The sequence below is a fragment of the Bos taurus genome, chromosome 26, assembly GCF_002263795.3.
Source record: "Bos taurus isolate L1 Dominette 01449 registration number 42190680 breed Hereford chromosome 26, ARS-UCD2.0, whole genome shotgun sequence".
NCBI classification, from domain to species: Eukaryota; Metazoa; Chordata; class Mammalia; order Artiodactyla; family Bovidae; genus Bos; species Bos taurus.
The window spans coordinates 13,960,155-13,987,008 of NC_037353.1; the positions used below are offsets into that span (position 1 = coordinate 13,960,155).

The following is a 26,854-nucleotide window of genomic DNA, read 5'->3' on the forward strand; positions in this document are numbered from 1 at the left end:
CCCAAACCCAGGGATTGAACCATCTCCTGCATTGCAGGTGGATTCTTTACCATCTGCGCTACCAGGGAAGTCCTATCTCTGGATAGTAGACTATTAAGTCGTCTTTATTCTTTGTATTGAATACTTTTCAGCTCAGTAAAGAAAGAATCTTTGAAGAGATAAAACTCAGTGGACTTGAATGGGTTTGCTGTTGATGCTCAGTCGCTAAGTCATGTCTGACCCTTTGTGACCCCATGGACTATAGCCCGGCAGGCTCCCCTGTCCTTCACTATCTCCTTAAGTCTGATCAAATTCATGTCCATTGAATCAGTGATGCTATCTAATCTTATCCTCTGCCGCTCCTTCTCATTTTGCCTTCAATCTTTTCCAGCATCAAGGCCTTTTCCAGTGAGTCGCCTCTTCACATCAGGTAGCCAAAGTATTGGAGCTTCAGCATCAGTCCTTCCAATGAATATTCAGAGTTGACGTCCTGTAGGATTGACTGGTTTGATCCTGCAGCCCAAAGGACTCTGAAGAGTCTTCTGTGGCACCACAACTTGAAAGCATCAATTCTTCAGTTCTCAGCCTTTTATATGGCCCAGCCGTCACATCCACACACGACTACTGGGAAAACCATAGCTTTGACAATATGGACTTTTGTGTGCAAAGTGATGTCTCTGTTTTTTAATACACTGATTCTATTTAGATACAGACTTAAAAAAAGACTTCTCCGTCAAGCCCCATCTAGGTGGCTGCCTACAACTTTGAAATTATAGCCCTGCTGTTGCATTCAAAAATAAAATAAATACATAACACTTGTGCTCTTCATAGCACTGGTTGCATTGTTATTGTCATTAGTTTGTGTGCACTGAACACTTAACTATATGATGAAGACATACACACTACATGCATTTCCTCATCTCACTCTCACCACAAACTTGTGAGATAAATATTATTATTGTCCTCATTCTGCTGCTGAGGAAAAGTGCTTGAATAGGCAATAATGATTACCAGGTCACACAGAGGTAAATGGCAGAGTCCAGGTCTTGTGGCTCCAGAATCCCAAAAGCAACGCAAGCCAAAGAATAATTATCTGCATTCTCGCCCAGTCCCCAAGGATCTGTATCAGAATGGACTCTTTCACAATACCATCACCAGTCCATAAAAGCAATGTTCAAATACTCAAGGCTGTTAGGAAAACGAGTGAACCCACATTGTGTTGCCTCAGCAGGCAAAACTAAGTCTAATGGTGGAAGGCCTAAGGACAGTTACCAACGCTTATGTAACTAATGAACAGTTAGAACATGTTCACTCACTGACTAGGTCCTGTTAGAAGTACCTGATCACCAAGTATTAAAATCGAGGCTTGAAAAAATAAATAAATAAATAAAATAAAATAGAGGCTTGAATACTATTCATAATGTGATTCTTAAACTATTTTTAAAAAAATACGCTTTCCTCTACTGAAATATTATAGATACAGAATTCATAAAACAAAATTACCCTGGTTCAAGAGGAGCAGAGAAGTCAAGAGTCCCCGTCTCAGGGCCCCTTAGTGGCAGTGATAGTATCAAGAATTTCCTCTTGATATTATCAAGAGGGACTTGTCAGAGTACAGTTTACACAATCTCAACATGAATCAATCTTAAAGACGTTATGTTAAGTGAAGCAAACTAGTCACAAAAAGACAAAGACTGTCTGATTCCACTTACATGTGATATAGTTAGAGGCAGAGACAGAAGTCAGAATCATGGTCACCAGGGGCTGAAGGGAAGGGGGAATTGTGAGTTTGTCGGATAGAGTTTCAGTTTGGGAAAATGAAAAAGTTCTGGAGATGGAGGGTTGTGATGGTTGCAAACAAAGTAATTACACTGATGTGATACAGTTAGTGCCACTGAACTGCACACTTAAAAATGGTTAAAATGGTAAGTCATAATATATATATTTTGCAATAAAAACAATAAAAACAAGCCATTAAATCAGTCAATGTGAATGTGCAAAATAGTAATACTAAATAAAATAAAATAAAAATACTAACGAGAGAAACTAGCTGTATAAGAAATTAACATAATTATACTGAAAAGGGTGGGAAAGAAATAAACTAACAACTAATTGGGAAATAGTATTTTGATTGGATACAAATAGAAAGAACTGTATGTAAATGTTATGATACAGTTATCAAAAGTGTTTCCTACAGAGGTATGGGTTAGCCATTATGAAAGTACCTTGTATGTATACCAGAACTGATCAAATAAGTAAACAAATTGTAGATAATGAAATTCAGTATACTTAATGTCAGAAGAAGAAATTCTAAATAAGGAAAAAGAAAAGACTAAAATAAGCTTTGTAATACTAAATCAGAATCAGAGATATCAACACAAACTCATGACTTGGGATACTAACAGCTTTAGAAATATAAATATGTGTATGTATGGGGGTAGCTAGACTATAAACTAAAAGCAATAACACCTCAGTGACTGTGACTACATCTAATGCCCAGATCGTGATCCTTAAACATCATTTTCCAACAAAAGGAAACAAGCGGTTGACCTCAGGGCTAGGGCAAAGAAAATACAAGATGAGCCTGAAACATCTTGTGGAGCCAGAAGTAAAGAAGTTCTCTAAAAAAGATGGGAGCTTATTGAAAGTACACAGTAGCCAACCCAAAGATGCTCCTAATGGCCAAAGCTAGAACAATTTGTGTAACAAATAATGGGAGCAGTGAATGTTAACCACTAGAACAAATATCTGTGAATCTGTACTGATAAAAATGAATAAATAAGTGAACAAAGGAGGGAGAAAGTTATTTCTCACACAATTTTAATTAATAAATAAAGAGGGAAATAATTACCATTAACTACAGTAATACGTGTTGCAAAGATCCCCTGGTGGATGCTAAAAGTGCCTACACCAATTTCATTTCCGCCAACCGTGTACGAGGGGTCTTTTCTCCACATCCTAACATTTTTTATTGTCTTTCTGATAACAGTCATCTTGACAGATCTGAGGTGATATCTCGCTGTGGTTCTGATTTGCATTCCTGATGATTAGTGACAATGAGCATCTTTTCATGTGCCTCTTGGCCATCTTTGTGTCTTCTTTGGAAAAGTATCTATTAGATTCTCTGCCCTTTTTTTGATCAGGTTGTATATTTTGATGTTGAGTTGTATGAGTTCTTTCTACATTTTGGATAGTAATCCCTTATTGAATGTATCATTTCATTATAAAACAATTTACAATAGCCAAGTTATGAAGTAATCTAAGTACACATCAATAGATGAATAAAGAAGATATGAGAAATAAATGTATATGTGTGTGTATATCCCACACAATGGAATATCACTCAACTATATAAAAAAGAATAAAATCGTGTCATTTGCAACAACATGGGTGAACCTAGACAGTATTACATTAAGCAAAATTAAGTCAGAGAGAAAGACAAATACTATATGATCTCACTTGGATGTGGAATCTTAAAAACAAAACAAATGAACAATCAGAAACAGAATCACAGATATAGAGAACAAACAGGTCGGTAGTGAAAAGAGAGATAAGTGAGGGAGATTTAAGAGGCACATATTCCCAGTTGTAAAATAAATGAGTCATGGGTATGTAATGTACAGTGTGGGGAATATACTCAATAATTATATACTATCTTTGTATAATGAGAGATGGTAACTACACTTACTGTGATGATCATTTAAAATGTATAGAAATATCAATTTATAATGTTGAGAAACAGCAACTAACACTGTTGGAGATCAATTACATTTCAAAAACAAACTTATAGATAAGGAGATCAGATTTGTGGTAAATAGAGGCAGAAGGATGGGGGAAGGGGGAATTGTATGAAGATAGTCAAAAGGTACACATTCCAGTTATGAGATAAATGGGTACTAGGAGTATAATTTACAGCATGATAAATATAATTAACACTGTTCTATGCTACACATGAACATCACCAGATGGTCAACACTGAAATCAGACTGATTATATCCTTTGCAGCCAAAGATGGAGAAGCTCTACACAGTCAGCAAAAATAAGACCAGGAGCGAACTATGACTCAGAGCATAAACTCCTTATTGCCAAATTCAGACTTAAATTTAAGAAAGTGGGGAAAACCACATTCAGGTAGGACCTAAATCAAATCCCTTATGACTATACAGTGGAAGTGAGAAATAGATTTAAGGGACTAGATCTAATAGATAGAGTGCCTGATGAACTATGGATGGAGGTTTGTGACATTGTACAGGAGACAGGGAGCAAGACCATCCCAAGAAAAAGAAACAAAAAAGCAAAATGGCTGTCTGAAGAGGCCCTACCAACAGCTGTGAAAAGAAGAGAAGCAAAAAGCAAAGGAGAAAAGGAAAGATATACCCATTTGAATGCAGAGTTTCAAAGAATAGCAAGGAGAAATAAGAAAGCCTTCCTCAGCAATCAATGCAAAGAAATAGAGGAAAACAATAGAATGGGAAAGACTAGAGATCTCTTCAAGAAAATTAGAGATACCAAGGGAACATTTCATGCAAACATGGGTTCAATAAAGGACAGAAATGGTATGGACCTAACAGAAGCAGAAGATATTAAGAAGAGGTGGCAAGAATACACAGAACAACTTTACAAAAAAGATCTTCACGACCCAGATAATCACGATGGTGTGATCACTCACTCACACTCACCTAGAGCCGGACATCCTGGAATGTAAAGTTGGGTGGGCCTTAGGAAGCATATCACTACAAACAAAGCTAGTGGAGGTGATGGAATTCCAGTTGAGCTATTTCAAATCCTGAAAGACGATGCTATGAAAGTGCTGCACTCAATATGCCAGCAAATTTGGAAAACTCAGCAGTGGCCACAGGACTGGAAAAGGTCAGTTTTCATTCCAATCCCAAAGAAAGGTAATGCCAAAGAATCCTCAAACTACCGCACAATTGCACTCATCTCACACGCTAATAAGGTAATGCTCAAAATTCTCCAAGCCAGGCTTCAGCAATATGTGAACCGTGAACTTCCAGATGCTCAAGCTGGTTTTAGAAAAGGCAGAGGAACCAGAGATCAAATCGTCAACTTCCGCTGGATCATCGAAAAAGCAAGAGAGTTCCAGAAAACATCTATTTCTGCTTTATTGACTATGCCAAAGCCTTTGACTGTGTGGATCACAATAAACTGTGGAAAATTCTGAAAGAGATGGGCATACCAGACCACCTGACCTGCCTCTTGAGAAACCTGTATGCAGGTCAGGAAGCAACAACAGTTAGAACTGGACATGGAACAACAGACTGGTTCCAAATAGGAAAAGGAGTACGTCAGGACTGTATATTGTCATCCTGCTTATTTAACGTATACACAGAGTACACCAGGAGAAATGCTGGGCTGGAGGAAGCACAAGCTGTAATCAAGACTGCTGGGAGAAATATCAATAACGTCAGATATGCAGATGACACCACCCTTATGGCAGAAAGTGAAGAGGAACTAAAGAGCCTCTTGATGAAAGTGAAGGAAGAGAATGAAAAAGTTGGCTTAAAGCTCAACATTCAGAAAACTAAGATCGTGGCATCCGATCCCATCACTTTATGGCAAATAGATGGGAAAACAGTGGCTGACTTTATTTTTCTGGGCTCCAAAATCACTGCGGATGGTGATTGCAGCCATGAAATTAACAGACACTTGCTCCTTGGAAGGAAAGTTATGACCAACCTAGATAGCATATTAAAAGGCAGAGACATTACTTTGCCAACAAAGGTCCGTCTAGTCAAGGCTATGGTTTTTCCAGTAGTCATGTATGGATGTGAGAGTTGGACTATAAAGAAACCTGAGCACCAAAGAATTGATGCTTTTGAACTGTGGTGTTGGAGAAGACTCTTGAGAGTCCCTTGGATTGCAAGGAGATCCAACCAGTCCATCCTAAAGGAGATCAGGCCTGGGTGTTCATTGGAGGGACTGATGTTGAAGATGAAACTCCAATACTTGGGCCACCTGATGTGGAGAGCTGACTCATTGGAAAAGACCCTGATGCTGGGAAAGATTGAGGGCAGGAGGAGAAGGGGACAACAGAGGATGAGATGGTTGGATGGCATCACCAACACAATGGACATGGGTTTCGGCAGACTCCGGGAGTTGGTGATAGACAGGGAGGCCTGGCAAGCTGCGGTTCATGGGGTTGCAAAGAGTCAGACACAACTGAGCGACTGAACTTAACTGAATGCTATATGTGAAAGTTTTAAGAGTAAACCCTAAGCATTCACATCACAAGGAAAAATATTCTTTCCTATTTCTTTAATTTTGTATTTATATGAAATGATGGATGTTCAGTAAACTTACTGTAGTAATCATTTAAAGATATATGTAAGTCAAATCATTATGCTGTATACCTAAGACTTACACCATTCTGTATGTTAATTATATCTCAAAAAGCTGAAAAAAAAATAAATATAGTGGGAGTCTGCAAAGAACAATTGAAAGAACAGAGAAAAAAAGAACTTTCACGTCTTTTCTTGTCAAAGTTCCACAAAGGGTCGCTTCAAAAATTTTTTGCTTTAATCATTTGCTAAATAATCTGTAAAATCATTTAATTCTCAAGTATTCAGAATTCTACAACTCTAGAGCCAGATGGAAGAGTGAAAGCCATTCACATCCTCTCTCTCATCTCTGTAGATTTATTCTACAGATATGTAGATTCATACTAAAACTCAGATCAATGCTTTTCAGTTTAGGAAATCATTAGATCTTTTAAAATGTTATCTTGTACATGCTCTCTTTCTCAAGTAGTTACTAGAATACATGTTTCAAATACTCCAGGTATCTTTTGAATGAAGGAGCAAACCAAGACAGAACAAATTATGAGATTCAGGAAATAGATACCGTACAGGAGAGAAACAAAGGTAAATTCCAGGCAACCACTTTGCTAAAGGCCTGGAGCAAAACTAGTCCAGACTGCCACTGAAGGGAAAGTGTCTGGAAGGAAAGCCTCCAAAGGAAAAACATGGAATCAATAGATCATTTAATAAGTTTGGTCATGTAGGAAATTGTACTAAGTGGCTGTGGGAGCAACTGGGAAGCAGGAATATTATAGGTAAACAAAAAATGACAAAAGGTAAAGACAAAAAATATGAACAAGAAGAAGAATTTAACACTATTTAGCCTGGTAGTGAATAATATTTGCAAAGTCATAATAATGTAAATACAGAAGGCTACTATATCCAAAATTTGTGATATAACTTGTCAGAAGGATGGATAAGGGAAGAGAGTTAAATCTTGATCTAGGGAATTCCCTGGCAGTCCAGTGGTTAGGACTCTGCGCTTTCACTGACAAGGGCCCAAGTTCAATCTCTGGTTGGGGAACTAAGATCCTACAAGCTTCAGGGTGAGGCCAAAAAAAAAAAATTAAATCTCCATCTATTGTAAAACAAATCAATAGATAATTTCTAAAATTAAGCAAAGAATAACAGTATTAGCATTATTTGAAAATATTAAAATAAATTTCAAAAAAAAAAAAAAATTTCAAAATAAAAAGCTTAAAGAGTTGAATGTGGTTGCCTATGGGGAGCAGAAATTAAGGGCCAGGGTAAGAGAAGGGAACTGCTAATTTTTGCTGTAAACGTTTTAGTACTATCGAACTCTTAAAAACTGCCTGTATTACTTCAATAAATATAAAATTTTTTAAACTAGCTATGTATTAAATAGATTCGTTATGTTTGTCCTTAAAAGCCAGGATGTTTGATGTTTAACATGCATGTAGTATGTCATGTGCTCCTCAAAAAGAAAAAGAAATCAACAGTTCAAGTACTGAATCCAGAAGCTCATTCCTTAAGAAAGTCAGTTATACGCTAGGCTTGCCCCACAAGTCATTTTCTTTTGTAGACAGAAAAAAAAAAATGAGTTGCAGGGCCCATTATGCTGGCCACTGAATTGCTGGACATTTTTTATCCAGTTACTATTGCAAGTGAACTCGGATTTCTGTGACAGAAATCTCCAAAATAAGAAGTATTATCTGTAAAGCAACTACACTTCAATAAAAATTTTAAAAATAAAATAAATTACATACAAAAAAAGGCATTATTACCTTCCTCATAAACTGATCTTGAGACTTTACTGTTATACTACAAAGGAAACTAGAGATACTTTTAAAACAATTAAGAGCACCAATTGATTACAAATGCTGATACATATGAGTTGTCAAAGGAATATTATTTATTATATATCACTTCATAAAACAATACAATCTCTACTGCCAGCAATTCAATTATACCAGCATCATGATTTCAAATGATTATGAGAACCTGCTTATTCTCAGATCCAAGGCACAGCTAGCTGCTGCTGCTGCTAAGTCGCTTCAGTCGTTTCCGACTCTGTGCGACCCCATAGACGGCAGCCCACCAGGCTCCTCCGTCCCTAGGATTCTCCAGGCAAGAACACTGGAGTGGGTTGCCATTGCCTTCTCCAAGGCACGGCTAGAGAGCAAGGCAAAATTCCTTCTGAGGTTCTAACAGATTAGAGCTTTTATCAACATGAAGTCTCAGATTCATGGAGTTAGCAGGAACTTTAAAGATGATCAGGTCCAACCCACAATCACACAGCCAAGCTCATGGCAAACCGAGACTAGAATCCAGTTGAATTAAGCCTTTGTAGGTAGAGCTCTTTTCCACCACACTGTGCTGTCTCATGGAGAAGGCAATGGCACCCCACTCCAGTACTCCTGCCTGGAAAATCCCATGGACAGAGGAGCCAGGTAGGCTGCAGTCCATGGGGTCGCGAAGAGTCGGACACAACTGAGCAACTTCACTTTCACGCATTGGAGAAGGAAATGGCAACCCACTCCAGTGTTCTTGCCTGGAGAATCCCAGGGACAGGGGAGCCTGGTAGGCTGCCGTCTATGGGGTCGCACAGAGTTGGACACGACTGAAGTGACTTAGCAGCAGCAGCAGCAGTGCTGTCTCCTGTCCTATATCTTTTGAAGCCAACTTTGTCCCTTTGAGTAACTCAGACCAGGAAGAAATCTTGGAAATACACTACAGCCTCTAATTTCTTAATAATAAGAAACACACACACACACAAATACTAGTTACTGGCTACACTGACATTTAGAGTACAGAAATGGCGAATTGTAAGCAAAAGCTGAATTACATTTATCACTGCTGCTGCTGCTGCTGCTAAGTCTCTTCAGTCGTGTCTGACTCTGTGCGACCCCATAGATGGCAGCCCACCAGGCTCCCCTGTCCCTGGGATTCTCCAGGCAAGAACACTGGAGTGGGTTGCCATTTCCGTCTCCAATGCGTGAAAGTGAAAAGTGAAAGTGAAGTTGCTCAGTCGTGTCTGACTCTTAGCGACCCCATGGACTGCAGCCTACCAGGCTCCTCTGCCCATGGGATTTTCCAGGCAAGAGTACTGGAGTAGGGTGCCATTGCCTTCTCCAACATTTATCACTAGGGCTTCCTATTTCCAGAAGCCCAGGTCCCTGTCAAATTCATCCAACAAATAAATGGTTGTTTAGTTGCTAAGTCACGTCCGACTCTTTGGGACCCCATGGACTGTAGCCCATCAGGTTCCTCCGTCCATGGGATTCTCTAGGCAAGAATACTGGAGTGGGTTGTCATTTCCTTTTCCAGGGGATCTTCCTGACACAACGATCAAACCTGCATCTTCTAGTTGGCAGGCAGATTCTTTACTGCTGAGCCACCTGGGAAGCCCCACTCAGGTGGTGCTAGTGGTAAAGAACCTGCTGCCAGTGCAGGAGACATAAGAGACACGGGTTCGATCCCTGGGACGGGAAGATCCCTTGGAGGAGGGTGTAGCAATCCACTCCAGTATTCTTGCCTGGAGAATTCCATGAGCAGAGGAGCCTGGCGGGCTACAGTTGGAGTCGCAAAGAGCTGGACACAACTGAAGTGACTTAGCATGTATGGTGCTCCCTCCTAGCTAATTTCAAAGTTACTCAGGCCTAAGTTCTTAGGCCTCTTTGATTTCTCCATCTCCTCCCATACCCAATCAAAGTTGCTGCATCTTCTTTCACATGTATCTTCTGCAGACACTCTCCTTTCCTTGTTATTTGCACTACTTCTTTATCCTTTGTCGATCTCTGCCTGCATTTCAACTGTGCTTCCCAAAACAGCCAGATTAATCATCCAAAAACACAGCTTACATATGTCACTCTACTATTCAAAAGGATCTGAAGCTCTCTATTTCCTTTAGGATAAAATCTCATCGTCCCTTGATTATACCGTGAAATGGACAATATATTTCTGAGCCTCTGCTAATACCATTCCTTCTATCTAAAATATTCTCTCTCTTTCCCTTCTCTGTTCATCCAAATTTTATATTTCCTTCCAAGACATTTGCTCAAATACCTTTTTCTCTGTGAAGCCCACTGTCATCTCACTGGTACACGAGCATTCTGGGCAGGACAACAGTGCAAATAATCTGAGCAAGATGGAGTGAAGCAAGGAGGCTGGTGTGACTGGATGAGGTGAGAGCTATATTCCCTAGCAAAGATATATGACTTGGCAGAAAGATCATGCTGCCAGTGGTGACAAGAGCAGGCTACATGTAGAATGGCAAGTGCAGAAGCAAGGAAACTAGTTAAGAGGCTATTATAGTAATTTGGGTAAAAGGGTGCAGGCAGTGAGAAGAATCTGAATATGGATATACAGGCTGACTGGATGAGGGACATGGGAACAAAGAAGTAGTTAAGGATGATTCCAAGTTGCTGGTCCTAAACAAGTGGAAGAGCAGAGATGTCTTTAACTGAGATAAGGGAGAGGACTGTGGCAGGAGCAGGTTTTGAGGTAGAAGATTTGGAGACAGGTTTGGGGTATGATCAGTTTAGGATGTATATCAGACATCCAAAGGAAAATGTCAAGCGGGAAATTTATTACCTCAATCTGAAATTCAGGGGAGAGGTTCTGGCTAGAGATATATATTTGACAATTGTCCAAATACACATCAGGCCAGTTTCATCAAACTTCTGTGATGATGGGTATGTTCCGTATCTGCACTGCTCCATATGACACCCACAAGACATTTATGACTTGAAATGTGGACAGGGTGATTAAGGAACAGAATTGTTAATTTTAGTTAATTTACATTTAAATAAGCACATGTGGTTAGCGGCCACAAATGGGAATAAAGCATGTACATGTGACTGGATGAGCATCCTAGTGAATGTAGGTAGAGAGGACTAGGCACTGGGTTAAGCCTACCACATATTGTGATAGGAAATGTAAAAAAAAGAAACAACCCAAATCTCCATCAACAACAGAATAGAAAAATAATTAGTGACATATTCACATAAGATTGTCTTTCAACACTGAACACGTAAATCTCAGAAACAAGGTTAAATGAAAAGAAGTAACTCAGAGAAGAAAATTTTCCATAAAGGTCAAAAGCAGACAAAACGAAACAATGCACTGTTTAGGGATATATTAAAATTACTAAAACAATAAAGAAAAATCAAGGAATGATCATCCAAATATAGGACAACATCATCCCTTCATGGGAGGTGAGCACAGAGGGCTTCAAAGTTACTGAAATCTCTTAACTGGATGGTGAGTACACAGGTATTCATTTTGTTGTTCTTTTTCATCCTATATACTCTGACATGTATAATATTAAATAATTAAAAGAGTATATAAATGAGGCAGTATATGGTTAAATGTCAAATGAATATTTCAAAACATCTTAAAATCATTAAGTTCAGAAAAAGGAAAGATAACTATGTGACCTCTATAGTGTCTAAAAAGGAGGAGAGATTTAGTCATATAAAGAAAAGAGGGAAGGGCATTCTAGAATAGTTATGAACATGTCACGTCCAAGAATCAGTGAATTAGTGAGTCTGACTGGAGACAAGTGAAGTTAGGTGGAAAAGCTGGGCTAAAGCCAGCTTATGAGATGCCTGAATGCTGGGTCAGGAAGTTTGGATTTAAAGCAAAAAAAAGAAGTTTGGACTTCATCTTGAAATAGGGCAGAACCACTGGTGGTGTCTAAACAAGTCAACAGCATGGGAAAAGTGGTATATTAGTAGGACTAATATGATGATAAGGATCAACTAATAGACAGGAGGCTGGGAAAAAAGTCAGTTATAAAACCTGTAGCTGTGAGACGTCACAGAAGATTTAGTATGGCCTGAACTACGATTCTGATGGATAATAAAGTTTACTCCAAGATACTTTAGGATGAAAGATTCGAGAGTCTGATCTTGGGAACAGGCAGTGAAGGGGAAAGAGATTCAAAGATTACTCCAATTTTCAAGCTAAACTAGGGAAATGATGACACCAACATACGCAAAACTAGGAAAATCAATAGAGAAAACCAGTTTTGAAGGACGACCACTGATTCATTCATGGAATAAAAGTCAGGCAGTGTGATAGCTTCCCCTCAGGGAACAGCTTGTTGAGTCACACTTCTTTTTAAGTAACATATTCTTAATAGGCAAAGAGAAAATATTTAATACATAGTTCTTTGGGAGGAATAAAAGCTGTTATAGCTTTTAACTCTACAAGAATTTTACAAGCACCACTTTAAAAGAATACTGTTATAGTAATACTGAGTTGCTTTTCAAAATAAACTGAAAGAAGGAACAGAATACAAAAGTAGAGATGTTCTGTAAAATGTCAGAGGTGAAGGAGTGAAACTACTCAATCCAATTTGACCGAACGCTCTTTGAGGACAGAATTTATCAGCTGTCCCTGATCCCCACAGCACTGAGCACAATGAATGATCACTACAGAATATTGATACTTAAGTAAGGCTGAATGAACAGACAGAAAAGAGTGAGGGCAAAAACAAGCTAATTAGGAATATCCTACCCAAGCCTCCAGAACCCAGCATACCTTAAAGGAGCTAACGTTATGGAAGGAGAGTGCTTTAGCCTTATCATCCTGGCTGAAAGGTAGGTTGAGCCTGTGGTACCTGGTTTAGGAGACTAAAATACCAAACAAAAAATGGAAAGGATGCCAATTCTCAAGGAAACATATACTGAGTTTCTGCTCCCCACATTACTACCTAATGAGACTGTCCCCAACTCTAACCTTTAAGGCAGACAGTAGAATGTAACTTTTTAAGTGTGTGGCTAAAGATATTCAAGGGCATCCTGTCCTTTTAAACTATTAAAAAGCCATTGTTTTGGTTGAAAGTGGTTTAAAAGTCTGTTTCTTAAGCCTTTAGAACAAAGAAATGCAAATAGAGCTACAGGTAAAGTGAGATGATTGATGCCCAGGTGTTTCAAGAGGTTGCCAGTGACTGGGCTAAGACCTGCAGGTTCTCCCAGGTTAAGATGATCTGGCAGAGTCCCAACTTATCCAATATGGCTACAAAAGGAACAATGAGGCTGCTTTCTAAATGAATTGATCTTATACAAATGCCTTAAGACCACCTCTTTCTAAAGAGGTTAGAACAGAAAAGAAATGGCCAAACATTGGCAACTGTTGTTCAGTCGCTAAGTAGTGTCCGACTCTGAGACCACAAGGACTACAGCACACCAGGCTTCCCTGTCCTTCACTATCTCCTGGAGTTTGGTCAAACTCATGTCCATTAAGTCAATGCTGCCATCCAACCATCTCCTCCTCTGTCGCCCCCTTCTCCACCTGCCTTCAATCTTTCCCAGCATCAGGGTCTTCTCCAATGAGTCAGTTCTTCGCATCAGGTGGCCAAAGTATTGGAGCTTCAGCTTCAGCATCAATCCTTCCAAGGAATATTCAGGGTTGATTTCCTTTAGGATTGACTGGTTTGATCTGCCTGCTGTCCAAGGGACTCTCAAGAGTTTTCTCCAATACTACAGTTCAGAGGCAGAATAAAATAACAGTTCAGAGCTCATGCTCTGGCACCATACAGACATGGGTTAAATCCCAGTTCTTCCAGGAAACAGCTACATAACCATATCTTTTAACACATTCCTATTATGCAAAGTAGGATTGATTACCTTCCTTAAGATTTAAATATATGATAACTTCAGATGCTAGTATGTTCCTTCCTAAAACTACACCATGACCCCTTTGATTGGACCTGCATTTTCCTTACTAGCCTCAGCCAGTAATTTTTAGTGAAGAGCTTTCTAGATGGATGATCTCAATTATTGTGCTTTGAATCTCCAATTTCCCTCTCTGAAAAACCACTTCATTTTGAAGTTCTGGTTCTTCAACCCATGCCCTGGGCTTCATCAGTGAAAGTGAAGAACAGGAGGAGAAAAAACAAAGAAAATCGAATTATAAGTAGAACTTACAAACTTTGTAGTTGTGTAAACTTAAAATTGATGCTTTCTTTAAAAATCACAAATTCTGTAGAACCTATTAGCAATAATTTTAAGAAGTGTTCTTACACATAGGAGGCCCAGGGAGGTACCCTGCCTATGTTCAGCACCCCCACTTCCCTCTCTCAACTCAGGGATCTTTCTGTTTGTTGTACTGGAATCTGTGGTGTAGTGGGAAACAGAAGAGGGAAAAGTTCCACAGATTCTTCATTTGCATTTGGCCTTCTTTAGAACCATTACAGCTCTCCTAGTTCAGGCAGTAAAGGCTAAGTCCCAACCAGTTTCAACTCCCTTACGATCCTGCACACAGCCACCAAATTAAATCCTAAACTAGCAGTCTTCATGAAGATCCCTTCCCACATCAAAAACTCTTAAGGGCTCCCTACCTTTTATTCGCTAGAAAGAGCCCAACTCAAATCCAAAGGCCAGGCTAACATCATTCTACTTTTATAGCACAGTACTTGTTTCCTCCTAATTCCCCGAAGGAAATTCTTTAAGGCTCTGACTAATCTGCTCATTGCGCTCCCAACACAGACAAACCTGCACGCCCAGGAAAGATTACACCCATCCCCACGCACCTTTCCTTCAAAGGCCAGCCCAGACCGCCCCATCTTTGCCCCGCAACCGTGCTCCTCAAACACACTGCCCAGTCTTCTGACCCTCTCAAGTACACCCCTTTTTACTGGCTATACTCTCGTGGCATCTCAATCCTTTCCAACCACTTTGAAGGCAGGCCACGTTCATTACACAGAGGATCATCAATGTGCCCTGCACTTAGTAGATTCAGGGTATTTTTTAAACCAGAGGAGGAGTTCAAATAGTGTATCTAAATAGGGCAAGACAATACTGCCCATCTTTGGCAATTCCCCTTTAGTCACAGTAAAGGGTATTATTCAGCGTTCGCTACAACGCTGAAAATTTCTAGTATACACAGAACAGTCATGTGGAGAGAGTACGCCACCGGATGGCAGAAACCTGCGTCCCAGTCCTGGTTTTTGCCACATGCTCTGCATCTGTGGGGAAATCACACAATCTCTCTGGGCCTCGGTGGTCTCAGGTGTAAAGCGGGAGAGCCACTGTAAAGGCTTCCAGGGTGTCTCTCGGCTCCCACAGTCCCCCCACAGGAAAGCCAACACTCGGCTGCTCGCTAAGGCGGAGGCAGGCAAACTTTTACACTTGCCAGGGCTGGCATTTCCAAACGGGAGTGGAAACTCAGTCCGCACAGGAAAAAGCGGCGCTGAGAGGAAGGTGAGAAGCGGTGTCTCCGGACTCGGATCCTTTACCCCATGGCCAGGAACAGTCCGCCTTGGGTTCCTGTCCCCTCACAGGCAGACTTCCCCCGAGAGTGGCCCGGCCCGGTGCGGCTCCCGGGAGCGGGCCGAGGTGACTGTCCGCGCCCGTGCCCCGCGCCCCCCGCACTTGTGACACACGCGGGGTGACCCGGGTCACAGCCTCCGTCCGTCCTCACCGCCTGAGGGACGCCCTTCTCTCCCGGGCAAGGCTCCTCGCGCCGCCCCGCGAGCCGCCCTTCCGGGCCCCGGGCGGCCTCTGCGCTGCCGCCCGGGCCCCAGGCCGCCGGGACCCGCGGCGTGAAGGGAGGCGGCAGCAGCGGCTTTAAGTGCTGAATCACCACTTTGCAACCCGAGCTCCAAACCACCGTGACCTGCGGGCCCCGAGGGCCCGGGCGCTCCGCTCGGCTTACCCACAGAGGCGCTCCGAGGGCGGCAGGCGGGCGCCGAGGACCGAGCGGAAGGTGCTGGGCAGCGCGGAATGCAGCAGCCACGCTAGCCGGTACCGCATACCCCAGCGAAGCCGCCGGGATCACAGCGAACGCTTCCTCCTTGTGCCGAGCCGGCCTCGCTCACTGCGCATGCTCAGCCTGCCGCGCCGCGCCGCCTCCCGAGAGCCTCGGAGCGGCCGCCTCTCCGGGTTTTCTCTGGAGCCCGACAAGGCGTGGAACGGCGGGCGGCCAAGACACCGGCTGACCGGAGGGACGGAATGTAGCCGGGGAGCTGCGGGAGCCGGGCCACCAGGCCTCCCCGGGCGAGGAGGGACCCTCCTGGGTCACGCCGGATTCACGCGTGAGGGCGGCTGTGTATCTGGTCTGTGTTAGCCGGGGGCAGGGGACGCACGAATACTGTGAGGGCACAAGGGGCCATGTTTGCGAAGGCGCCCCCATTGGCTGTCGGTCCCGGCCGTGCAGGTGTTGGAACAAGGTCCGCCGGCGAGGCGACCTCCCACAAAATGAATCGGCGACTGGCGCGCGGCCCTCGGGCTCCCTCTAGAGCGCGATGGGGACGTGGACGGTGGGGTAGGGGACTGGGGAGAAATTAAACGCGAGAGTCCCCGAGAGAGGCCGGGACCTGGGGGGAGTTTCCACCCTGGGAAACTAGCAACCTTTCCAAGACCTAGATGGACGTGGGACCGGCCACCGCAAAACAAGGCCTTCCTGGATTTACAAATCCAGAATAAAAACTACCACTCTGTACTACTACTACATTAAAAAAAAAAAAAAAAGTATGGGTACTACTACTAATATTCAGTGTATTTCAGGCACTATTTGTAAGACTTTTTTCTCCATGGCTTTATGATGTTTTGCATCCAAGAACAAGGTAATTGTTGTTATGAATTTAACTTTCCTTTACGTTATTTTACAGGGTTTTTGTTTGTTTGTTTTTAAGAAAAGCGCAATTAGGGTTAGCAATTCCCTAACTTGGGGCTTCCCAGGTGTCCCAGTGGCAAAGAATCGCCTGCCAATGCAGGAGAAATGGGTTCGATCGCTGATGGGAGAAGATCACGAATATTGGGGCGCAACTAATCCCTAGTGTCACAACTATTGAGCCTGTGCTCTAGAGCCGGGGAATGGCAACTCCTGAGCCCACGGTGCCCTAGACCCCTTGCTCTGCATCAAGAGAAGCCACTGCAGTAAGACCGCAGAACGCAACTAGAGAGTAGCGCCTCCCCCTACCCCACCCAGAAAAAAGCTGGCTCAGCTGTGAAGACCCAGCACAGAGCACCCCCCTGACTCCCCCCACCCCCGGCAAAAGAAAGAATCCTGACAGTTCAGGAGCTGTAGGAGAGGTGGGGAGGATCTTCCCCTGGGTGGGGAAGATCCCCTGGAGGAGGTAAGGATAGCCTGCTCCAGAATTCTTGCCTGGAAAAATTCCATGGACAGAGGAGCCTAGTGGGGTAGAGTCCTTGGGATCTCAAAGAGTTGGAAGCGACTGAGAGACTGAAACACAAACACAGACACTTCCCTAACTTAAGTGCTTTTAGGTTCCTGATGTGGCAGACCTGAGACTGCAGCCAAAAACAGTGTTCTGAATCCTATTATTGCTTCTAAGGGGAATCGGGAGAAGGATCCCTTAAGTGGATAGTTCATCAGTGAGGTTCTTGGGGATCTTTTTTTACCATATAGTTTCAGCTAAAGGTAAACCCGGGAGGGATGAAAACAGGTAGCAGAAAGGAGGAAGCCCTCCTAGTGCTGTAAGGTACAATTTCACAATGTTACATTCTCCTTCCAGCCCATCTTTTTTAGTTTCTGGTGGCTGCCATAACAAATTACCACCAATTTAGTGGCTTAAAACAACAGAAATTTATTCTTTCACAGTCTGGAGGCCAGAAGGCCAAAATTAAGATGTTGGCAGGGTGGCACTCCCTACAGACAGTCTTAGGGGAGAATCTGTTCTTTGCTTCTTTCAACCTCCTTGGCTTCAGGCCCTGTTACTCCAATAAGCATCTTTACATTGCCTTCTCCTCTGTGTGTCTTTTCTTTGGTCTCTTAATAGGACATTCGTCATTGGATTTAGGGCACAGCAAGGTAATCCAGGATGATCCTATCTCATCCTTAACTTAATTACATCTGCAAAGACACTTTTTTACAAATAATGTTAACATTTACAGGCTACTGGGTTTAGGACACAGCCATGTCTTTTGGCCTCAAAGTAAAGAGAGGAAGGAGAACCCCTGCCGGTTCACCAACTCCAAATCACACAACTGTCATAGGTAACTGATGCTTTGTTGTTGCTTAGTTGCTCAGTTGTGTCTGACTGTTTTGCAGCCACATGGACTGTAGCCCAGCAGGCTCCTCTGTCCATGGGATTTCCCAGGCAAGAATGCTGGAGTGGGTTGTTGCCATTTCCTTCTCCAGGGGATTTTCCCAACCCAAGGATCGAACTCCCATCTCCTGCATTGGCAGGCAGATTCTTTACCACTGAGTCACCTGGGAGACCCCCAGCTGATGCTTACAACAGTATGAACTTGTCAGTGCTCTTTCAACCCCTGCTGAAAAGGCATTGCCTTTACAAAACTTTCCTTCAGTTCCATTCTTCACATACCCTACTGGAAATAACCACTCCCCAAGGGCACTTACTTGAATCTTAATCTTCTGCATGTGTAAGAAGCAAAAGATTGGGAATGATTTCTTAGTCATTTTTGTATCTCGCCTGGCAGCAAGCACATCCTTACACAATGTTTGTCAAATGCATGTTTGCTGAATCTTATTAAGCCTCTAGGTGTAACTACAATTTATAGGAAATACAGGGGACAAATCTGTTAAATCACACCATAAAGATACAATTGGCAAACTTTAGAATGTTTGTAACATCACAAAGTGTCAGACTTTATTTTTGGGGGCTCCAAAATCATGGCAGATGGTGACTGCAGCCATGAAATTAAAAGACACTTACTCCTTGGAAGGAAAGTTATGACCAACCTAGATAGCATATTCAAAAGCAGAGACATTACTTTGCCAACAAAGGTCCATCTAGTCAAGGCTATGGTTTTTCTAGTGGTCATATATGGATGTAAGAGTTGGACTGTGAAGAAAGCTGAGTGCTGGAGAATTGATGCTTTTGAAATGTGGTGTTGGAGAAGACTCTTGAGAGTCCCTTGGACTGCAAGGAGATCCAGCCAGTCCATTCTGAAGGAGATCAGCCCTGGGATTTCTTTGGAAGGAAAGATGCTAAAGCTGAAACTCCAGTACTCTGGCCACCTCATGTGAAGAGTTGACTCATTGGAAAAGACTCTGATGCTGGGAGGGATTGGGGGCAGGAGGAGAAGGGGACGACAGAGGATGAGATGGCTGGATGGCATCACTGACTCGATGGCTATGAGTCTGAGTGAACTCCAGGAGTTGGTGATGGGCATGGAGGCCTGGCATGCTGCGATTCATGGGGTCGCAAAGAGTCAGACACAACTGAGCAACTGAACTGAACTGAACATCACACAACAAATGATTTATTTCTTCTACAAATAAATTGCAAAATAAAGAGAGGAAGGAGACGCCTGTGAATTAAAAGGGAGTTGGAATTGGTGAGCTATGACAAGCTGTTATAAAATTTAAATGAAAATGCAAAGGGCCAGGAAGACCCAAGGCAATCTTAAAACAGAATCTGGAACATTTACACTACCAAATTTTTTATTTTCTTCTTCTTATTGTTTTTTTTTTTTCCTGCTGTACCACAAGGCTTGTGGAATCTTAGTTCTTTGACCAGGGATTGAACCCAGGCCCTCAGCAGTGAGAGTACAGAGTCCTAATGTCTGGACTGTCAGGAAATTCCCACTACCAAATATTAAAAGTTACTATTAAGCTTTAGTAATTGAGATAATATGTTAATGGTATGAGGGCAGACAAATAGGCATGGAAAACCATTTACTAGTATCTGCAAAAGCTACACATATGTGTATGTTATGACCCAGCAATCCCAGCTTTAGCTGTATACTCATCAGAAATGTGAACGTATATCCATGAAGATGCATGTGCTAGAATATTCATAGTAGCATAAGTATTAACAGTCCCCAACTGGGAGCAATCCAAGTGCCATCAACAGTAAAATGCATAGTAAAAATAAACTGCAGAATAGTCACACTTTGGAATACTGGATGATATGAACGAATTTCACAAACCTGATGAAAGAAGTAAGACCCAAAAGAGTATAAACTATATGAGTCCATGCTTTTTCAAGCCCTGTTGAAAACCAGACAAAACTAATCTATAATATTAGAAATCAGGTTAGTGGTTGCTCTGCGGTCTGCAGTGACTGAAAGAGAATGCTAGGAACTTGTGGGGTGTGTTTTACATGAGTGTGTTCAGTTTTTAAAAATTAATTTAGCTTATGATTTATATAATTCAATAAAATCTTCAAAAATGGAAAGCAAAAATAAATAAATTTTTTAAAAAATGAAAAGCAAGAACAGGCATATTAACCAAATGAAATACTTGGTTCTTGTTTAAATCCTGATTTGAACAAACCCACTGTGAAAAATAACTGCTTATGACATAATCAGAAAATTAAGAACACTGACTAGATTGTTCATGATATTAAATAATTTACTTTGGGGCTATGTTAGTGGCTGGTCACAGCAGCTTTTTTTTTTTTAATAGAGTCTTTTGAGATTCATACTGAAATAATATATGCCTAGGATTTGGTTCAGAATAATTCCATCTTCAGTGAAGGATGAGGGAAGTGGGGAAATATCTGTCAGGAACTGATAATTACGGAAACAAGATAATAGTGAAAGGTTGTTGCTGAACCATGCAAAGATGCCAGGATTCTTGGCCTCCGGAGGAGAAGAATTCAATCCGGGGCTAGAGATGAGGCTTGATCGCTCAGAGCTTTTGTATAATAAAGTTCTATTAAAGTACAAACGAGATAGAGAAAGCTTCTGACATAGGCATCAGAAGGGGGCAGAAGGAGTACCCCCTTGCTAGTGTTAGCCCTGGAGTTACGTACTCTCCAATGAATCCAAAGAATGTCTGGAGGTTGTAAAGACCTCACCAGACCTACTCCCATAATTTACATTTTAAGATAACAGAGTTAGCCAGAATGTTTAATCCAGAGACTGTCCTCAGGAAGGATACATTCAGTTCAGTTCAGTTCAGTCGCTCAGTCATGTCCGACTCTTTGCAACTCCATGAATTGCAGCACTCCAGGCATCCCTGTCCATCACCAACTCCCGGAGTTCACTCAAACTCATGTCCATCGAGTCGGTGATGCCATCTAGCCATCTCATCCTCTATCGTCCCCTTCTCCTCCTGCCCCCAATCCCTCCCAGCATCAGAGTCTTTTCCAGTGAGTCAGCTCTTCACATGAGGTGGCCAGAGTACTGGAGTTTCAGCTTTAGTATCATTCCTTCCAAAGAACACCCAGGACTGATCTCCTTTAGAATGGACTGGTTGGATCTCCTTGCAGTCCAAGGGACTCTCAAGAGTCTTCTCCAACACCACAGTTCAAAAGCATCAATTCTTCAGCCCTCAGCTTTCTTCACAGTTCGACTCTCACATCCATACATGACCACTGGAAAAACCATAGCTTTGACTAGACGGACCTTTGTTGGCAAAGTAATGTCTCTGCTTTTGAATATGCTATCTAGGTTGGTCATAACTTTGCTTCCAAGGAGTAAGCGTCTTTTAATTTCATGGCTGCAGTCACCATCTACAGTGATTTTGGAGCCCCCCAAAATAAAGTCTGACAGTTCAGTCTGAGCGACTGAACTGAATGAACTGACTGGGAGCCCCCCAAAATAAAGTCAGCCACTGTTTCCACTGTTTCCCCATCTATTTGCCGTGAAGTGATGGGACCGGATGCCGTGATCTTAGTTTTCTGAATGTTGAGCTTGAAGCCAACTTTTTCACCCTCCTCTTTCACCTTCATCGAGAGGCTTTTTAGTTCTTCTTCACTTTCTGCCATAAGGGTGGTGTTATCTGCATATCTGAGGTTATTGATATTTCTCCCAGCAATCTTGATTCCAGCTTGTGCTTCTTCCAGCCCAGCGTTTCTCATGATGTACTCTGCATATAAGTTAAATAAGCAGGGTGACAATATACAGCCTTGACGTACTCCTTTTCCTATTTGGAACCAGTCTGCTGTTCCATGTCCAGTTCTAACTGTTGCTTCCTGACCTGCATATAGTTTTCTCAAGAGGCAGGTCAGGCGGTCTGGTATTCCCATCTCTTTCAGAATTTTCCACAGTTTATTGTGATCCACACAGTCAAAGGCTTTGGCATAGTCAATAAAGCAGAAATCAATGTTTTTCCGGAATTCTCTTGCTTTTTCGATGATCCAGCGGATGTTGACAATTTGATCCCTGGTTCCTCTGCCTTTTCTAAAACCAGCTTGAACATCTGGAAGTTCACGGTTCACGTATTGCTGAAGCCTGGCTTGGAGAATTTTGAGCATTACTTTACTAGCGTGTGAGATGAGTGCAATTGTGCAGTAGTTTGAGCATTCTTTGGCATTGCCTTTCTTTGGGATTGGAATGAAAACTGACCTTTTCCAGTCCTGTGGCCACTGCTGAGTTTTCCAAACGTGCTGGCATATTGAGTGCAGCACTTTGACAGCATCATCTTTCAGGATTTGGAATAGCTCAACTGGAATTCCATCACCTCCACTAGCTTTGTTTGTAGTGATGCTTTCTAAGGCCCACTTGACTTCACATTCCAGGTTGTCTGGCTCTAGGTCAGTGATCACACCATCGTGATCATCTGGGTCGTGAAGATCTTTTTTGTAGTTCTGTGTATTCTTGCCATCTCTTCTTAATATCTTCTGCTTCTGTTAGGTCCATACCATTTCTGTCCTTTATCGAGCCCATGTTTGCATGAAATGTTCCCTTGGGATCTTTAATTTTCTTGAAGAGATCTCTAGTCTTTCCCATTCGGTTGTTTTCCTCTATTTCTTTGCATTGATCGCTGAGGAAGTCTTTCTTATCTCTTCTTGCTATTCTTTGGAACTCTGCATTCAGATAGAAGACCTCATTATACTGTTACAAACATAAGGCAAAATAGTCATTAAACCAGTTAAAAATGAAATGTCACATTATGTCCATAGTTACATCAATCCATCTTAAGGTTGTTAGATGTCATCAGTTTAAGAAGACGCATCACAAGATTGTTGTTGAAGGTATTCGCAGGCTTGGAGAAAGTCTTTTCCTCGAAGTGGAGATGTCCACCATGGGAAGCCTTCCACTGATGAAGAGGGGAGCGCTCTGCAGACCCAGCAGTTACCTGATTGTGGAATTCAGCGTAGGAGTGAGCCCAGGACAGGAGGACATTGTGTTGAGGATCAAAGGGCAAACTCAGGATTTTTGGAGTCAGCAGAAGTAGGCTCACGAAGATTATCAGGCCTGTCTTTTGGCTCGTCCAGACAGTCCCATTATGGAAGCGGATCAGGAAGAAAGTGGGCCAGGGGCTTCAGTAAGCACGGAATAAGTTGCCCCAGTATCTAAAAGGAAATCGACAGATTGCCCCCTCCCCCCCAGTCATTAATACCCAGAGTTCCTCAGGTGTAATTAGGACGGGAGCTTGTGTGGGGACCCCTGGGCACCTTCAGTCCTGATTATCTTGAGAGTCCGACCCCTAAAACCTATGCCTCTGGGGGCAGTCTCTCTTCCAGTGTGGTCTTTTGCAGACATGGAGCCGGGGGCGCTTAGATGCCTGAGGGCAATTCCGCTTGAAGTGTCCCTCCTTTCCACAGTAATAGCAAGCCTATCCCTTTTCACCTGGGTGCCTCTGGGCATTTTTCTCAGTCTGTTTAAGAACATTTCTCATAGCCATTGAGAGGGCTTCCGCCTGTTCCTTTGTCTTTTTTCTGCCTTTCTTTCTTTTCCTCATATTCCCTACCATAATAAATTGTCTGAGCCAGTTGTAACAGATTATCTAAAGACTGATTTGGTCCATACGCCCATTTTAATAGCTTTTGGTGGAATCCCATGGACGGAGGAGCCTGGTGGGCTACAGTCCACGTGGTCGCAAAGAGTCGGACACGACTGAGCAACTTCACTTCACTTCACTCACTTCACAGCGGATATCTGGAGCTGACTAAGTGAGAAATCTATCCTTTAAGATCACTTTTCCCTCTTCACATTCAGTCGGGATCAATCTTAGTGAATCTGCAAAGGGCTTCTCTCAGTCTATCTAGGAATTTACCAGGAGCTTCCTTCTCCTCCTGTTCTATGTTTGCCAATTTGCCATAGTTTAAAGGACAAAATGACTCTGATCCCATCTTCCTTTAGCTGTGTTGTAGTCCTAGTCTGGTTCTATAGTTGGCACCGCCTGATTCCCAGTGGGGAGGGCAGTTATCTCATCCTCCCTCTTCCCTACTGATTCATTACCAAACCATTCATCTCCATAAGCAACCACTTTTCCCAAAACTCAAGTTTTTGAGTCGGGAGTCAGCATTTGTCCCAAGATATACATCACATCCTTCCAAGTAAGGTCATAAAGCAGAGTAACACCTTTAAAAGCTCTAATACATTTTTCTGGGTCCTTTAAATAGACTCCCAGATCCTCCTTGATTTTTTGTATTTCTTGATAAGAAAAAGGCTTATTAACTCTCATAGACTCTCATAGCACCTGGTGGATGCTTCATGAAGAGGCAACAGCTTGTGTGGCTGTTCCTCAGTCTCTCTGGCTGCTCTGCGTGTATGATCCCAGGGATAGATTGGAGAAACCTGGTTTTCTTTATCTCTTTGTCTCCTGTCCTCCATCTCATCTCATTGGCAAAGTAGGACAGGAGGGAGCTGAGGGACTCACACCCAAATCTATACCCTTAGGACACAAGTCTGGCATATTTCGCAGAGAGAAAAAGGGCAACACATAGGCTACTTCTACCCATTTCCCTTGTTTTCTACAGAACCAGTCTAATTGTAAAACAGTATTATACTTAAGAGACCCTCCAACTGGCCACCAACGCCATCCTCCAATGGATACCGTGACCATGCAGTATCACATAGGAAGACCAGGTGTGTCTTCTTTAAGCCCTGGGGATCAAATCTATCTGTTTTTCAGGATACAGTTCAAAGGAGTGAGGCTGGAATTGTTAGCTCCCATCTGTAAGAGAGAAAAAAAAAAGCGACCAGCACCATCTTTCTACTGGAGGCGTCCCTCCCTGCTCTAGATGGGGGTGTAGACAGACTTTACACCAAAGCTTTCCTTCCCTGGTTGGACTTCGTCTGTCCCTTACCAATGCAGGCCACCTACTCGTCCCTCCCGGTTCTACCACTGAGATGGGGTGGAGATGCACCAGGGGTAGACCTGATGGCATCTCTTTCTGACATCCAGCTCCTCACCATCAAAACCTTGCTTGCCTCTGATGCCGCCCAGGGTGTGATTAGAGTAACCTTCCGGAATGCCTCCCAGGCTAAGACTGTTGGGGGAAACATTTGTCACCTGAGTGCCTGTGCACGACCCTGAGTATACACCTGACCACAATAAGACTGATAAGAACATAAAGCTGAGATGTTCCTTCCAAGCGTCACCACACCAGTATAAGAACCTCTTCTGGTCCACTAAGAGCCAGCGTTACCAAAGGAAAAAAACCCATTGTAGTTCCAATCTGAGTAACCTTTAACCTCAAAAATGCTCTTGTAGCTAAAGCTCCATCTAACTTCCAAACTTTTGATTCTTAGCAAGGCTTCCTGACTACCAGTCCAAGTTTGGGACCTAAGTCACAGTACACAGTAACAGCACAGACCACAAGTCCCTTGAAAGTCTATGATATGACAGATTAGGTTTGTACTTCTAATTTTCAAAGAGTTATGAAATCGTCAAAGAGACCGAAAAGTTTGACCAAGAAAGGAAAGTTCAGTCCACAGGCTTTGCCCATTTCTGGTCGGTCCCCAAAGGAGATGTTGAATGCCTCTTGGCATTGGCAGGTTGGTATAAACCCCCGACAAGTTTCTGCCATAAGCCATATGAGGTCACTGCAGAACCACAGAGCAGGACTCCTCACTTGCTTCAAGCAGGGTGTTTCATTCATTCACACAAGCACACTGTAGAGTTAGTAAAGTACAGCAGAAAATGTGTTTGCTAGGAAAACAAAGAACTAGAGCTCCAAGCATCCTTACCTTGTCCTGAAGAATCTGGACAAGCCCCCAAGATGAAAGGTTGTTGCTGAACCACGCAAAGACGCCGGGATTCTTGGCCTCCAGAGGAGAAGAATTCAATCCGGAGCTAGAGACAAGGCTTGATTGCTCAGAGCTTTTGTATAGTAAAGTTCTATTAAAGTATAAAGGAGATAGAGAAAGCTTTTGACATAGGCATTAGAAGGGGGCAGAAAGAGTACCCCCTTGCTAGTGTTAGCAATAGAGTTATATACTCTCCAATGAATCCAAAGGATGTCTGGAGGTTGTAAAGACCTCACCAGGACCTACTCCCATAATTTATATTTTAAGATAACAATTAGCCAGAAGGTTTAATCCAGAGACTGTCCTCAGGCAGGATACATTATTGTTATATAATCCTAAGGAATGTAGAGGGAAAAAAAGGTTTGTCTTTTCTTCCTCCTTGAGAATTCCAGACCCCTCTCTCCTTGGGGACCCTTAGACTTCTTATCAACCTGCCTAGGAAATGATTCTCTTACTAGATGTCTGGAGGATATAATAATGCTATTCTCTTTGATTTTGTATATGTTTAAAATTTTCCATCATAAAGAGTTTCATAATGTATATTAGTTTCATAATGTATATATTAAGTGCAGTAGTATGGTAATAAAATACCTAAATGCAATATGAATTTTTAAAAATGTTTATAGATCAGTGATTTATTAATTAAAAGTTTGTTAAAAGTTTTCCTAAATGACTCCTACTTGCTAGTCCTTAATGGTAAGTTTAAGTTACTTTATGTGCAGTACTCAAAAT

General features: G+C 42.4%; 1 protein-coding gene across 3 annotated transcripts in view; it reads right to left on the reverse strand.

Annotated features, from left to right (window-relative positions):
- Positions 1–16,086, reverse strand: part of IDE (insulin degrading enzyme) — a 94,583-nt gene extending 78,497 nt beyond the window's left edge. For 2 of the 3 annotated variants that reach the window (XM_010819775.4, XM_015460599.3), the window contains exon 1: positions 15,921–16,086. In XM_010819775.4, coding sequence (XP_010818077.1) covers positions 15,921–16,018 — 98 coding nt within the window. In that variant the 5' untranslated portion in view covers positions 16,019–16,086. 3 annotated transcript variants of the gene reach the window in all.
- Between the last annotated feature and the right edge of the window lie 10,768 nt (positions 16,087–26,854).